General features: G+C 40.2%; 1 protein-coding gene across 15 annotated transcripts in view; it reads right to left on the bottom strand.

The window, feature by feature from the left end:
• EPHA6 (EPH receptor A6) overlaps positions 1 to 14,797 on the bottom strand; it is a 532,902-nt gene that overhangs the window by 16,762 nt on the left and 501,343 nt on the right. For all 15 annotated transcript variants that reach the window (XM_075515531.1, XM_075515576.1, XM_075515552.1 and 12 more), the window contains one exon: positions 8,461 to 8,610. In XM_075515531.1, coding sequence (XP_075371646.1) covers positions 8,461 to 8,610 — 150 coding nt within the window. The remainder of the gene's footprint in view (positions 1 to 8,460; positions 8,611 to 14,797) is intronic.

The following is a 14,797-nucleotide window of genomic DNA, read 5'->3' as shown; positions in this document are numbered from 1 at the left end:
CAGAATATATCCTGGAATATATCCTCATTTTCTCTTTTTGAATTCTGAATTAATGTTGTTGGCTCTGTTTAGCAACGCCTAATGCTTATGCTGCAAGCATTATGCAAATAAATAAGAGTAATGAAGCTACAATAGGACCTTAGCTCCCCTTCATGGCATGGTAGAAAATGGAACAAGACTCTCGTAGCTGTGCACAGCCGGGTGTCTGAGTTTTATAAAATGAGGTGACTTGGTCCTACAGTGTATAGCCCTCTCGTATCCTGGCAGAAACACCTATGCATGAAAAACAAGTGTTTGCAATGCGGCAGGGAATTGGATTTGCACAGGGTAAGTTTCAGACCCATCGGCAACAGCACTGGGAAGTACAGGCTACTCCAAAGGCAGCATTACTTGCCATAGGGATCTCTGAATTTTATGCACCGGTGCATATTAACAGATCACATATGTGCAGACGGGACTGGCCATGCACATACAGCGGTGATATCTAGCAGTAAATGATATGTCAATATGTTAATCCTTCCACCTGCCTTTCTGGCTACTTTTTTATCTCCCTGAGATTTACTTCAATGGTCCAAAATCCAGGCTGCCAAAATGGCTGCTTGTAGGAGAAAATACGATCAGGTTGCCAGAGAAATATTTCCTCTGAAGCCTTGCCTACTAACGACCAATATGCCCCCCAGATTGCTCCTGTTACAGACTCAGGATGGGTGAAATTCAGCCCCACGTGCATGAAATTTTATTTCACAAAACCATCAAACCTCATGTATCTCAAGCAGTCTGTCCAAAGTGGCTTCATAAAACATAGGTACTTGTTACAGAGTGGGGTATAGCTTAGTTGATACTTGTCACTGAAGAGGCAATCTTTAGCAGCCCGGAAATGCAGGTATCGTAGTCTTTACATTTAACTGTACCTGTTGCAAATGATGAATTGCTGAAATGTATTTTGGTTTTAAGGCTAAGGAAAAGCTTCTCTACTTTTATGAGACATATAGCACTCGCTTGACACAACAATAGAGAGCTGATGAGGTTTTTCTGAAATAAATTATTCAGGAAAAAACCAAAAGCAACCACCAATTTCCAGATACTATATTTTCTCTGACACGCTCTGTTTTACCATATCTTTGGAAAAGAAGTTACAGTGCATTTTGTTTCCTCTCTTGTTCAAAAGGAACATTTCATGAAGAGAAATGCCAGCTGGTACTGCGATAATTATAATTTCTCATTAATACCAGCACATTTTAAAAATAAACTGCAAATATTGCCTCATTAGTATCCCTTGTGAAGCAAGTATTATTTTTAGAGTCTAAGAAGCAAGAGTAAAGATGTGATAAGTGTCTAATACTGCAATGGGAATCAAGTCTCAAAGGAAGAATTAGAGCTTTTTCGTTCCTTATTTATTTATCTATTTTAGCTCCCGCTTTGCTCCTTGCACAGCACCTCTCTCCGAACAGAGGAATTAGATATCCATATACCTAAAAGGGAAGAAGTATTACATTTTTCTTGGCAATATAAAATTATATATTATATAATATGTAAAGATTATACATGTTAACGTCTTTTAAATGCCTTTTTCCTTGCTGGTTTAAAGGTTGAAGAAGCACCACATTAATCGTAAAAGGGTTTAAATGTCTGTATCTACAAGAAGGGTATAGCAACAGCTCTAGCAATCAGCATAACTCTTTCCACATTGGTGAATCAATGTCCCATCTATTTCAACCCGAAAGAATAGGAACATTAGCTTAGTTTCTATACGTACAAAGCCCTGAGTCTGCTAACAAAAAGGCTGATTACTGCTCTCCAGTTCTGGTTTTGTGACGAGCACTTGATGGGTATCAAAAGGAAGAAAACATGCAATATTCTGCGCTGCCATCAACCACTGAGAAAGAGGCTGTCGGTTTCTCTTCAGCGATGACTATGTTTAAGACTCATTAGAAGGTCTTGTGGGTCAGCATTAAGTTGAGCAAAATGGGCAGGGTGTATTTTTACAAGTAACGCTTTTTGGCAGGTGAGAATATAAACTATAAGGGAAAAGGAATATTTTTTACAGTTAACATAGCTAATTATTTCCATGCTTTTTAATGCTTAGGCTTTTCTGTTTATAAAGGGGACCATTCTTTTTATATATTTTTGTACACAGATGATAGTAAACACTGGAGTCTGTTAAATACATTTTATCATTTTTGTTTGATGTTAGACATAGCTATAAAGGTTGAAGACAGAATTAATGTTAAATATTAATTATGATGCCAAAATTATCTGAAAAATATTTTATGGACTTCTACATAAAATCTATGCACATTTAGATTCAAAATCATTTGAAATTGGCAAAAATGGCATCTGAAAATTAAGCTGTAATATTTCTGATAGTTTCATTATTAACAGTAACACAGATTTTTCCTTTCAAAAGTTAAGTGACAGATTTTTTAATGAGACTGAGGCAGAAGAAAGTCCAGAGGGACGTTTTCCCTGTGTCCTGCTGACATCTGAAAAATCTACCAGGAGGGAGAGGCAGCTGCTCATGCCTCATGGTATGGAGCCAATCCCAGGTGCCTGCCAAGTGTTTTGATATCTGTGGGTTGAAAGAACTATATTAGGGTAAGTTATTTTCACTACTACAAGAAACTTTCATAAGTGTAAGGACTTTTATGCTGTTTGCTACCGTAGTTTTCTTGCATATTGACTACCATCCATTAAATATTCTTTTTTTTTTTTTTTTTCTGGGAATACTGTAGTTCTGCAACATGCACTAATTTATACAGTGGCCTCTAACAGGTGTCCCAGTAGACTTCATTCACAGCTGTTCTGCAAACCAAATGCATGGAATATAAATCTTCCTTTCCTCACATGAGCATTAGCGAGCCAGGCTCTTAGCACAATCTGTTCATCAGTACACTAGTTTCCTTGGAAAGTTCAATATCTCAGCTAATATTTATTAATTAAGCAATAAGACATGACAGACTGTGCAGCAGCCCTAATTAATGGACACCTCTGGTGCCTGCCACACATCTAAGAAGTGCATTAATCAGCACCAACACAGGTCTGAAGTGAATTACCACAATAATAAAATGGTTATTTACTTAAACAAGAACATTTCTCAAAGTTAATAACATTTTTAAGCCTCTACATTATACCATGTACAGTATTGAAAAATTTATGAGAGACATTTTCGAACTCAGTTGCCTAAAGTTCAACTTATAAATCCCTGCTTAGGAATATCAATAGAGGACACTAGTTTTGCAGCGGTGTTGGGTCTCTCCGGCTTGCACTGACCTGATGGGTACTTGCAAACAGTTGTAGTCTCTGAAAATCAGACTGGGTTTATTTAGGGGACAGGTGTCAGTTTAACATTTCTTGTCGCATCAGCTCGGACGCTGTGCTACCTGTGCTGGCTCCTCGTGATTTGACTTCTGTGACTGAAGGGTTGGACAAGAGACCCTCGGTAGACTTAGCTCAGCCCTACTGTTCATCTGACCGAAGATGCCTTCACATGGCAAATAGGCACCACGTCAGACAGCGCTGAACTCACCTCTCCTAGCACTGCCTCCCTTTGGGTAGGGGTGGGCATATCATTGGCTTCTATGTTATGCATGTAAGAAATGAACGTTTAACTGGCAGCCACTCAAAACATCACTTACTTAGCCATGGTCTAAAAAAGTGAATTAATTTCCCAAAGTTATTTAATTAGAAAAGCAATTTGTAACATGGAATGTGAAAAAATAGACCTGGCTCTGTGGAGTTTGTACTTGGAAAACTTTTGGTACTTTACATAAACCCACCCAATTCAGTAAATATTTTATTGCGAACTAGAGAAGAGTTTTATTATGATCAAAACACAGTAAGTGTTTTAATGCTAATCATAGAATCGTAGAATCATAGAATGCTTTGGATTGGAAGGGACCTTTACAGGTCGTCTAGTACAACCCCCCTGCAAGAGCAGGGACATCTTTAACTAGATCAGGTTGCTCAGAGCCCCATCCAACCTGACCTTGAATGTTTCCAGGGATGGGGCCTCCACTACCTCTCTGGGCAACCTGTTCCAGGGCCTCACCACCCTCATTGTAAAAAATTTCTTTCTGAAATCCAGCCTAAATCTGCCCTCCCTTAGTTTAAAACCATTGCTCCTTGTCCTGTCACAACAGGCCTTGCTAAAAAGTCTGTCCCTGTCTTTCCTATAGGCCCCCTTTAAGTACTGGAAGGCTGCCATAAGGTCTTCCTGGAGCCTTCTCTTCTCCAGGCTGAACAACCCTGACTCTCTCAGCGTGTCCTCGTTGCCAGATGTTTTGTTGTAGCAGAACCTCTAACTATACTTATATAAGACCGTATCAACAGTTGTTTGCATAATGTGTCTTTTATGAATCTGTTTAGTGCATGCCCCTCTCTGTTACTTTCCCTGCCATATGTACAGTATCACTGACCTTTGGGAAAGTCCTATTATTTCTGCAAAATAAGCTCATGTGAATTCAGGGTAATTTATTGTACTAAAACATATGCTCCAACATCGAGCAAAATAAGCTTTACAGTATGTCTAATAACGTGAAATTTCCCAATGACATTTGGAGTCACTAAATGTATTTAGAAGCTCACAGGTGCTCGCTGTTAACATTTTGGCACTGAAAGCCTGTGGGTAGGGCTCTGGAGAGAGGGACTCCTTTGTGCTGTGCATTGCTGAACTGCAGGGAGAGCCCCCAGGAGTCAGCATCATTAGCATAAGCAGCATCCATAGGGCCCACATCACTATCCTGTATTAACAGATACTTCTATTTTGTATGTAGGAGTAATTAAATTTTGCTATCTTCGTGCTGTAGCAGAATATTTAATACACTCTAAATGGAAGGGTCGCTTTATGAATTCCCACTGCTGGCGTGGCCTTGAATAGATACGTCGTAGGGTCTGATAGAGGTGAGGCGGACAGGCTGAAGCCAGCCTCAAAGAAAGGGAGAGGCAGCTAGAATGAAGGTCTGCGTTGTGCACTGCTCTCACCTGGCGACTTGGACTCTATGTGAGGGTCCTACCAGTCATTCAAACCCTCTTCCCAGGAGGTGAATAGTGGGGCCGAATGGACTTGATAGGAAGTCTCTCTCTCCCCCCATTCCCAGTTAGCGGTAACAGCAGTGGGAGAGTGAAGAGGTGGGCTGGTAATGGAGCCGGTGTGAGGAGAAGGGTTATGATTACAGGAGAAGTAAGAGAGATGATGGCGGTTGGGTTCCTCACAGAGAGTTGACCCAACACCAGATGAAATCACTCACAACTGGAATAGAGACTGAAACTCCCCATGTTGTAGCACAAGATCGCGTGACAGTGGGACACGATGATACAGCAAAAAAGCCTCTTCTTCCCCCCACCTCCTCAAGCCGCAGTCACTGCCAGCTGCCCATCACCTGCAGCTAGGTAAGCAGACTGGCAAGATGAGGGGCAGAGGCAGAGTTACGGAGAGGTGACATTGCAGTTGGAGGCACTGGCACTGCACAGGAGCCAGGCACCATGGTAGGGCCAGCTTTGTTCAGAAGTATCTCTGGCTTCATGGGCTTCTTTAATCTCTAAAAAACCCAGCCATGAATGGGGTGATGCAGAGGGAAGGCAGAAATGAAATACCAATTACAAGGTGAGGAAAACCAGGCAAGAGACCGCTGCCCACGGTACACTCAGAGGATGTGCTAGTGGCAACTGACAGGGGCAACGGCAGAAAGCACTGTGAGCTGGTGCTGCATTCATGGTAGTGCGGTCCCTCAACCAGGCAGTGCTAACGGGGGTGGAAGGGAAAAAGTAACTGCCCAGTGGGCCTTGCTTGTAAAGGCACATGTGGACATTTTACTTACTACTCAGAGAGCGCCGAGTGGGCAAGTTTGTGCCCTACTGAGGCACAAACTGAAAACCATGAAATTCCATCAAAACGTAAGAAAACACTTTTCTGTTGTGCATGTGACCGAGCACTGGCACAGGTTGCCCAGAGAGGCTGTAGAGTCTCCATCCTTGGAGATTCTCAACACCCGATCAGAGACAGCCCTGAGCAAACTGCTTTAGGTGACCCTGCTTGAGCAGGGGGGCTGGACTAGACAATCTTGAACGGTCCCTCGACCGCAGCTGTTGTGTGATTCTGTGATTTGCTAGTACCTTTTTCCCAGTTTCTTGTTCTGTTCAATCTCCCATTAAAAGAAGGCTCACAGTGAAACTAACCATTGCATCTATCAGTTGGGGAAGGCAGAAAATTTGAGGCTATATGTGCATTTTGATACAAAGTGCATTCCATGCAATGCAGAGTAATCAGGTTTTGCAACAGCATACTAATGAACAGGCTGATATTGCCATGGCTGTGTTCAGCTTTGCTTCTGGATGAAGATTAGCTCGAGAATAGCACCCTCTGCTATTGCAAGGCTGAAGAGATGTCCCAACTTCTTAGCAATCAGCTCCTAAACCACATCTTACAATGTGGCTTTTTTAAGGGAAACAACAGCAGTTTGCCTTAAATTGGTGTTTGTAAACTGTGGCAGGAGCTGATAAGTGGCTTTCTGTTCAGGCAAGGTACTGAGGCTGGGGTACTCATATTGTTAGTTGGAGTCTGCTTGTTCGTTCTCTTTTGTATTAACTTTGAACCCATTGGCCCACTTCAATCAAATTAAACAAGTTGTGTAAGAATCAGCAGCTGGGCAGAGGCATAAAGTTGGTTGTAGGACACAGAGACTTAAATATATGAGAAATCTATACACAGATGATTTCACGCTGTGCCCCAGGGAAAAAATAGCCTTAATTCAGTTGTCTAAGCTTAGGTGTTTAATGTTAGACTCCCTAGGGTATCCTGCCTGGCCTTCAGTTGTTGCTCCAGAAGGACTCGGGTCTCATGCATGTCCTGTGTCAGCCGCATGTGGAGATCTTTGTTACTCTAGAGCATCTCAAATGCCAACAGATTGCTAGCTGTGGGAAACAGAATTGAGCCTACTGGGCTTATCTGCTTATTTCACAGTAGATCCATGATGTGTTTATAGTTCAGATAGTACCAAAATAATGTCTCCACTGAAGAGGAAAGGCCTATCTCAGCTCAGTGGTTCCTTGTTCTCTGCAGATGGGCAACCAGCCACTACTGCCTGGTCAATCAACAGAAGCATAGCTCAAAACCAGGCACAGCATGTATTGTTCCATACCTGGTGTTAATTAAGCAGCACAGCAGGGAGCTGGGCTGCTGGCAGGTAGGTGTGTGGAGGGGGGATGGAGGCTGTAGGCATAGTCAGGGGAGAAAGATGTACAGGAGAGGTGGTCTAATTCCAAAGGCTAAACTCAGAAGAGGAACGCTGGAGAGAAGTAGGATTATAGTACTGCTGAGGCTGTAGAGTACAAAACTAAAGGAAATAAGGCTTTATTAGTTCTGCTAGTCCTTTCTGGTTTGGGTTGTTTTTTTTTTTCTTCCTGAAACCCTCTGAAATGATGTTTTTTTAATGAAAAGCTCTCTCAGATCCTTATCCCCAAATGACTGATCAGCCTTAACAAGCAACCAGACTTGAACAGCTGAATAACTTAGCAACAATATAAAAACAGCCATCTGGGAAAAGTCTTGTCAACTCTTCAGAACCAATGCAGATGTATTCTAGCCACATATATGAGAGAGGTTAAGATGAGTTGGCTGGTATTCTCCATTTTGACATAGAGATTGATGGCTGGTGTGAAGACTGAGTATACCAGTTTGAGCTGTCATGGGGATCCATCAAACAAGAGAATTAGTGAAAATTTAAATTGTGGTGGAGAAAAAAAGCATTCCCTCTTTCCCATACTTCATTTTCTAGGACAAGCCTTCGATTTTACTAGAAGCAAATGTGTTTTTGTTTAATTGGGAAGGCTTATTTGGCCACAACTTTTGCAAAAAAGAGTCAGAGGAAAACAGAACTTTGTTATGAGGGAGGACTATTGTCCTGCACTGTGGTTAAGCCCATACCTAGTTTTTAAGGAAAACAGAGTACATTTAATTCTTAGAAAAGAGAATTGGCAGATTTGCCATTTCTAATGGCAGCTTAACTCTTTTAGAATTGAATCATGTGCGCCCATTGAAGGGTACTGTTAGACGGTACTCGAGATAATGGGCCAACTTTCTCATCAGAATAGTTCCAGTAATACCTCAAGCTTTGATTTAGAGCTTGACTGAGAACTGCATCAACTTGCATATCTGATGCAGATTCCCAGGGATTTGGGTGAAAGCCACATATAGTCAGCATCAGAACCTGGCAAGCTGGCTATGACTCTCTGCAATATGTCTTTAATCCACGGGAGGAAGCTAGTTAAAGTTTTAGTATAGAGGGCCAGGTCTTCAGGTTTCATAAATTAACTATCCCATTGAAGTTGACAGAGTTATGCTGATTTAAATAAATTGAGGTTCCAGACTAGAAAGTGAAGGAGAAAGCAAAAGAGGGCAGGAAGTGACAATAATTTTCAAGGAACATTTCAACAACTCGCAGATTAGTCCTCGGCAGTACTTACATCCTGGTTGGACATCTCCCAGTATGGTCTCTCACCATAGGACATCACCTCCCACATTACAATCCCGTAGCTCCATGCATCGCTTGCTGAAGAGAACTTCCGGTAAGCTATAGCTTCAGGAGCGGTCCACCTTATGGGGATTTTTCCACCCTGGAAAATATGTTGACAACTTATCAATATGACCAGAATACAGAACAGCAAATGTTTAAAAGAAAAGAAAACAAAAGATATCCTGGATGCTGAGATTCTACATTCTGCCTTCTGTCAATTTGCCTTGTCAATTTGCTGCAAGTCGAAAGGAAGAAATATACCTTTTTCAGAATTTGATAAAAATTTGGTTTCATTTGTACTCTAATTCACCAAAACCAGCACTTTGTGAGAAAAGAAATCTCAGTTCAAAGAACAGAAAGCATTTTAGACGATTCAAGTTTGTTCAGAGTCATATAATTAGTCAGAACGTGCCTTTTGATTGAAAACATCCCAAGCCTGAAATTCCTAGTACATTGACATTTAATCTCTTTTTCCTTAAATGCAATAGAAACATCTATTGCAAAATGGAGCACCGACAGCACTTAATAAAATTATGTAAGCAGAAAGGAAACTATAGCCCTTCTGTTATTCTTTACTCTTGATAATCTCTTTAAATGTTTGTTGTGCCCTTTAAATGTCCAGATAAATAGCAAACCAAATGTGTTTCTAACAGGCGTTTCCTTAGGATATTGAATAGTTTCATTCTGAAGCTTTCAACTTAAAATCCAAGTGCAACCACAAAAAAAAAAAAAAATCTGTAAGAATTCAATCAACAAACCTGACTTACTCTTTACAAGACCACAGTATGCAGAATTTTTCTCTGACATTAGTAATTTATACCATTGAACCTGGTCTATTCTCCCATAAATCATTTATGTATGAAAACTATTTTCCCTTTTCACAACAAAGTATTTCTTCTCCAGATATATTTCTCTTTTCAAAAGCATGCATTTATTATCATTCTCCATATAACTCTTTAAAGAAGTAGAGAGAGCAGTATGCTTAAGGTACCACTAGATGGCAGAAGGAGGCAGTCAGTAGAGCTGAGCTCACTTAGCAGTAGTTGTTTTCAACAAGCAGTAACAGATTCTGGTCAGCGTTATAATTGTATTTCTGACAGAAACAAAAGAAGAAATGAACTAGAACATCATTTGGCAACTGAAGAGAAGCCACAGTTACAAACAAGTATATAAATCTCTGTTAATTTGCTTTGAATATATTAAAAATTGTCTGCGAGTTGTTGAGGCCTGACTTCAACTGGCTGAGAAAGATGCTTGTTCTACCAAAAAGTGTTCAAAGGCAAAGTTCTGTGTCTGTGGTGATATGCCAGTAAGCTAACTTCTCATCACTGAGTCTCACCTGCTGATGAAAAATGTATGGTTAACATTTATGTTGGATGATGGTTAAGATGTCCTTTGTATAAGGTTACATTTTTTGCAGCTGCTTTTTTAGCATGTCCAGAGAAGGGCAACGAAGCTGGGGAAGGGTCTGGAGCAGAAGTCTGATGAGGAGCGGCTGAGGGAGCTGGGACTGTTTAGCCTGGAGAAAAGGAGGCTGAGGGGAGACCTTATCGCTCTCTCCAGCTACCTGAAAGGAGGTTGTAGAGAGGTGGGGGTCGGTCTCTTCTCCCAGGTAACAAGTGATAGGACGAGAGGAAATGGCCTCAAGTTGCACCAGGGGAGGTTTAGACTGGATATGAGGAAATTTTACTTCACTGAAAGGGTTATCAAGCATTGGAACAGGCTGCCCAGGGAAGTGGTTGAGTCGCCATCCCTGGAGGTATTTAAAGGACGTTTGGATGAGGTGCTTAGAGACATGGTGTAGTGGTGGTCTTGGTAGTGTTAGGTTTATGGTTGGACTCGATGATCTTAAAGGTCTTTTCCAACCTATACGATTCTGTGCTTCTGTGCTTCTGTGCTTTTTTAAAGCCTTTGCTTGCTCAGTTGCAGTTGAAGTCAGTGGCAAAGCACCTACTGATTTCAGCAGCAGTAAGGTAAAGGTAATATTTTATCTTGTATTTTTGCCCAAGCACCCCCTGCCCCCCTTTTCTTAATGCAGGAACCTGGTGGTCAGAGCACTCCCCTGGCACGTCAGAGATGCAAAGAACTTTATGCCCCAGCTGCTGCCATCTCTGAGCCTGCCCTAGCCAGCACTGCAGGGTGTGATGCTCTTAGTCCCTTCCTGGTACAGCTCTTCTACTTGGGAAGCAATCACAAATGTTTTGGGGTATGAGAATGGAGGAATAGGATGACAAAGAGATTTGTGATAGGACATTCTCCAAGGAAAGACCAGCCTAATTTCTTGTCTCTCTTCCCCAGGGAATATTTAAACCTTCTAAACAAATTGGGTAAGAGCATTTGGTGTTCGATCTCATGGTCTAGTTGCAATGGTCTTTTGGTGGGATATGCGAGTCCAAGCTTCCTAAGGCAGTGGAAGATTTAGATATTCAGTGCCCCAAGTGTACACTGCACAGTGGGATGTCCAACCAAAAGGATGTGTCCTCTGAGAAACAGACAGTTTTAGGGTCTTTGTTTAGACTTTGTTAAGACTTTGTTTATCAAGACAAACTGGTGAATCAACAAATTTACTATGAGACAGATTTCTAATTTGGAGAGTTTTATTAATAATTTTTTGAAATTTAATGAAAAGTCTTAATGTTAATAAATAAATATCTACTTGTAGGGAAAATACAAATCTATACATGCAAATAAAAGGCTTTTTTTACCTTTTTTTTTTTTTTTTTTACATTTTACTTTTAATGTCTGTAACATAATGTGGATAACATAATAGGAAAATTATTTTTTAAAGTGTGTCCTTTTCATAAATCTGATTATGGGTTCCCAAATTACACTCAAAAAAGAGGTCACATCTCGAGCAGCATTTGCAGCTAGATTTGTGACTATTGGCTAAATATAAATGAGTTTTAAAAAATCTGATTAGACTCTACAACTAGTTTCATGATACAGCTTTACTGACTGATCCCTTTTGGACGGAAACAGTAGTGGCTCACTGAGTATGAAAATGGGAATGGAGAACAGAGTCTTAACAAAATTCAAGGCAGTTCACATTCAAGGGCATAAGATGTGTTCAGTGTTGTAATGTAAAATAAAATTCTTTTGTGCTGGCTCTAATGACAAAGTGAAGCAAAACTTCTAAAATTTTTCCAATGGATTCATCTTATGTATGAAGATGTTATATTCATAAAAATGTAAATTTCGATATTTAATTATATTTGCAGAATATCTTTTTATGCAAAAAAAGTTGTTTTATTTATTTGAAAGCCATTCAAAAGGCGGAGATTGCAATATGACTACCTTAAGAGACATATGTGACTGAGCAGTAGTAATAGCTGCTCATGCATAATAAAAGAACACATAAAGTTTAGAGTAGCTGAAAATATATTTCCTGTTTCTGATTAGAGTAATAAACAGTGTTACTGGTATTGGACACGTCTTTTTACATTTTGTTCTAACTGGGAAAATAATAAATGCAATACTTACTGTTTACACAATTCTCCACCTTCAAATTAAGATAATTTATAAATCATCTGCGTTTTACTACGGTAGCAATGAAATGTCTCACAGCTGCCTGTTCCAAAAGCCATTATGCAAACCCGTTTTGCTTTTAGGTTATTCTCTCTCTTTTGGGGGGCAGGGGGAAGGGGCAGAAGGGGTGTTAGGAACCAGATTGTATTTCTGCCTCATCTCATACATTAACAATGGTATCAGTGATAAGCTAATTTTATTTTCACGTAGTAAAAGAACGCTAACACTGCTATTCAAATAATTAGAATTCAGCCTTTTTTTCTGTATGCTGCCAGCTGAATAGTGTCTATCTCCTGTTTTTTTCTTGATTGTAATTTAATAAGCAATTTTACTATGCAGTGTCAAGAGTCCCCTTGGAGTTAGAATATTAGGCTCACATTGCTTAGCTTGTAGAACTGTTTAGAGATCAGCCCTTGAAATGAAATTTACCCCCTCACCCACCCACACTTACACACCCGCTCGCTTTCCCTACAGAGTTGGCAACAGCACAGTTTGCCACACATTTAAAGACGGATTTGGAACTACATGTTGCAGAATGCCTCATTCTTTACCTCAAGCTATGCATGAAAGAGAGACAGTCTTCCCCAAATGCCGTCTCTTCTTTGAGCTTGCAACAACAAAAAAGTGCTTATGAGCTGTTATGTGAAAAGACCCCAGTGAGGCAACTGACACTGACATTCTATACGGTCCAACAGGCCACAACTGCGTTTTTGCCATCTCCCATTTGGTTTTTTTTTATTTCACGTTAGACATCTTTTTAAAACCAAGAGGCATTAACAGTGTCTTTAATTACATATCCAAACATATTTTAAAACTCCAGCAGAACAATGTAACTGGCAGCTACGGCCCATTATTCTACCAAGATGAAGGTCAGGATGTACCAGCAAGCTCAAAATGCGTGATGTGAAAAGTGACAGAGGGGGCACAGGAGCAAAGAAGGAAGTCTGTTAGATGTCCAGAACTTTTGGCATGCCCTGCTAGCTAATTAAAGTGAGGAGTGATACCACTGAGAACCTTAGATGTAAAACTGAAGGTAAGATGTATGAGCTCCTACTGGATGTGCAAAGACAGCGATACACATAAGCAGCCAGAAGCAAACACAGTGCATCAGCCTCACCATGTCCCAGAACTAGCAGTGATGTGAAGCAATGCCTGTTTCTGTTGAAAAGCCTGTTCTGTATTTTCCTTGAATGACAGACACTGCAGAGGCACTGTCACAGAGCTGGCTGCAGTTATACTAAATGCTGAGGTGCAAACCCGTCAGTTCCAGATGCACAGACATCTAGAACTGTCTATTTCTGGGACAAAAGGTACTGAACTATGTTCACCATTAGTCTAATCTGGCACAGTAATTCCTATGCATCTGTCAGTTACTATTGCTTTATGTACGATGTTACTGAGTTGCGCAATAATTTTCCATGACACGAGTGTAGTATCTGTCTTTTTCTCCACCCCAAATGACAGAAGTGGGGAAAAAAAAGAACTTCAGAGTGAAGAGAGACAAAAGTAACAAGAGAGATTAGTTTTAAATATTGGACATAATTCATCATTCTGTACAAAAGGCTTATGCCACTTTACTGGAGCAATGCTTTCATTTGCGCATATGAATCAAATTTTTCATGTGCAAAGTTACAAATAGTCAGAATTTAGCATCCTCAAATTATAATTTAGAACTATTCAGTATTATCAACAGTCTTCTCTAGTGTCTATTGGAATATCAGAGAAACTACACGGCAAGATAACAAAACTGCTCTGAAAAAGCATTTCAGAATTTGCTCTCATTATGCTCAACTCCAGTCAGTTCTACCAGTCTTTCATTTCCCTCAGAAATGAAACGAACAAAACCCCCTGATTTTCAAAAAGCCTGGATTTTCTTTTAATCGCTGGGAAAATATTTGTTTTCTTTCAAATATCCTGATTAACAATGCTAAAGTTAAATATGTGGAACTTGATTTTTCCCCCCTAAGTTAGCTATCCAATTTTTCAGAACAAGTTATTTATGATTTTCACAATATGTCATTTTAGTGAATATTAACCCCTACAGTACGCATGAATTGTGTCTTCAAAAAGGGGGAAAGCTGTTGATGGGTGGAAAGAATCAGCACTTAAGATATTGGCAGAACGAAAACAGCCAAGATGAAACGTTTGTCTGCAGATCATCAGAAACACTTCCTGTTAACTGGCATGAACATTAGCGGGATGCTTCTCCAAAATACTCCACCCAGCCTGTCATTTTGTCTTCCTAAAGGACATCAGTAAGATGAATCGATTAGTGGTATACATACACACAAAACCTCCAGAAAAACAGAAGTATCCTACCCTATCAGTAGGTTCGAAATTTAAAGAATCAAAATATTACTTTGCTAAAAATTGAAGAGTTATGAAATCAGGAATGCTCTCTGAAACAGCTGGGATGCTCAGTAGTAGTAGTAGTAGTAGCATTTCCTTTGAAACAAAACACTTCAACATGCAGTCCCTTGCCTGTTCTGAGGCATTGATCTTCACTTGGGTTGAAAGATAATAAAAAGTCTGATAAAAGTGTATAGCTTTGACCCTCAAAATCCACATAAGTGAAATGGTAGTGAATATTTCTGACCACTTACATCTGTCCTGCATTCATGTTTTCTTGACAGTGCAATTTAAAGAACTTTATACAATGACAAAGATAACAGCAAACTGCCAAATAGAAGTGGTTGATACCATTGTCCCTTGTTTGTGTAACTAAGTGGACTACAGACATCTTTTCTTGTTAGCCATGATGC

This window comes from Mycteria americana, chromosome 1 (assembly GCF_035582795.1).
Source record: "Mycteria americana isolate JAX WOST 10 ecotype Jacksonville Zoo and Gardens chromosome 1, USCA_MyAme_1.0, whole genome shotgun sequence".
NCBI lineage: Eukaryota > Metazoa > Chordata > Aves > Ciconiiformes > Ciconiidae > Mycteria > Mycteria americana.
Note: the sequence above shows the minus strand (reverse complement) of the source record. Positions and strands in the feature narration are given on the sequence as shown.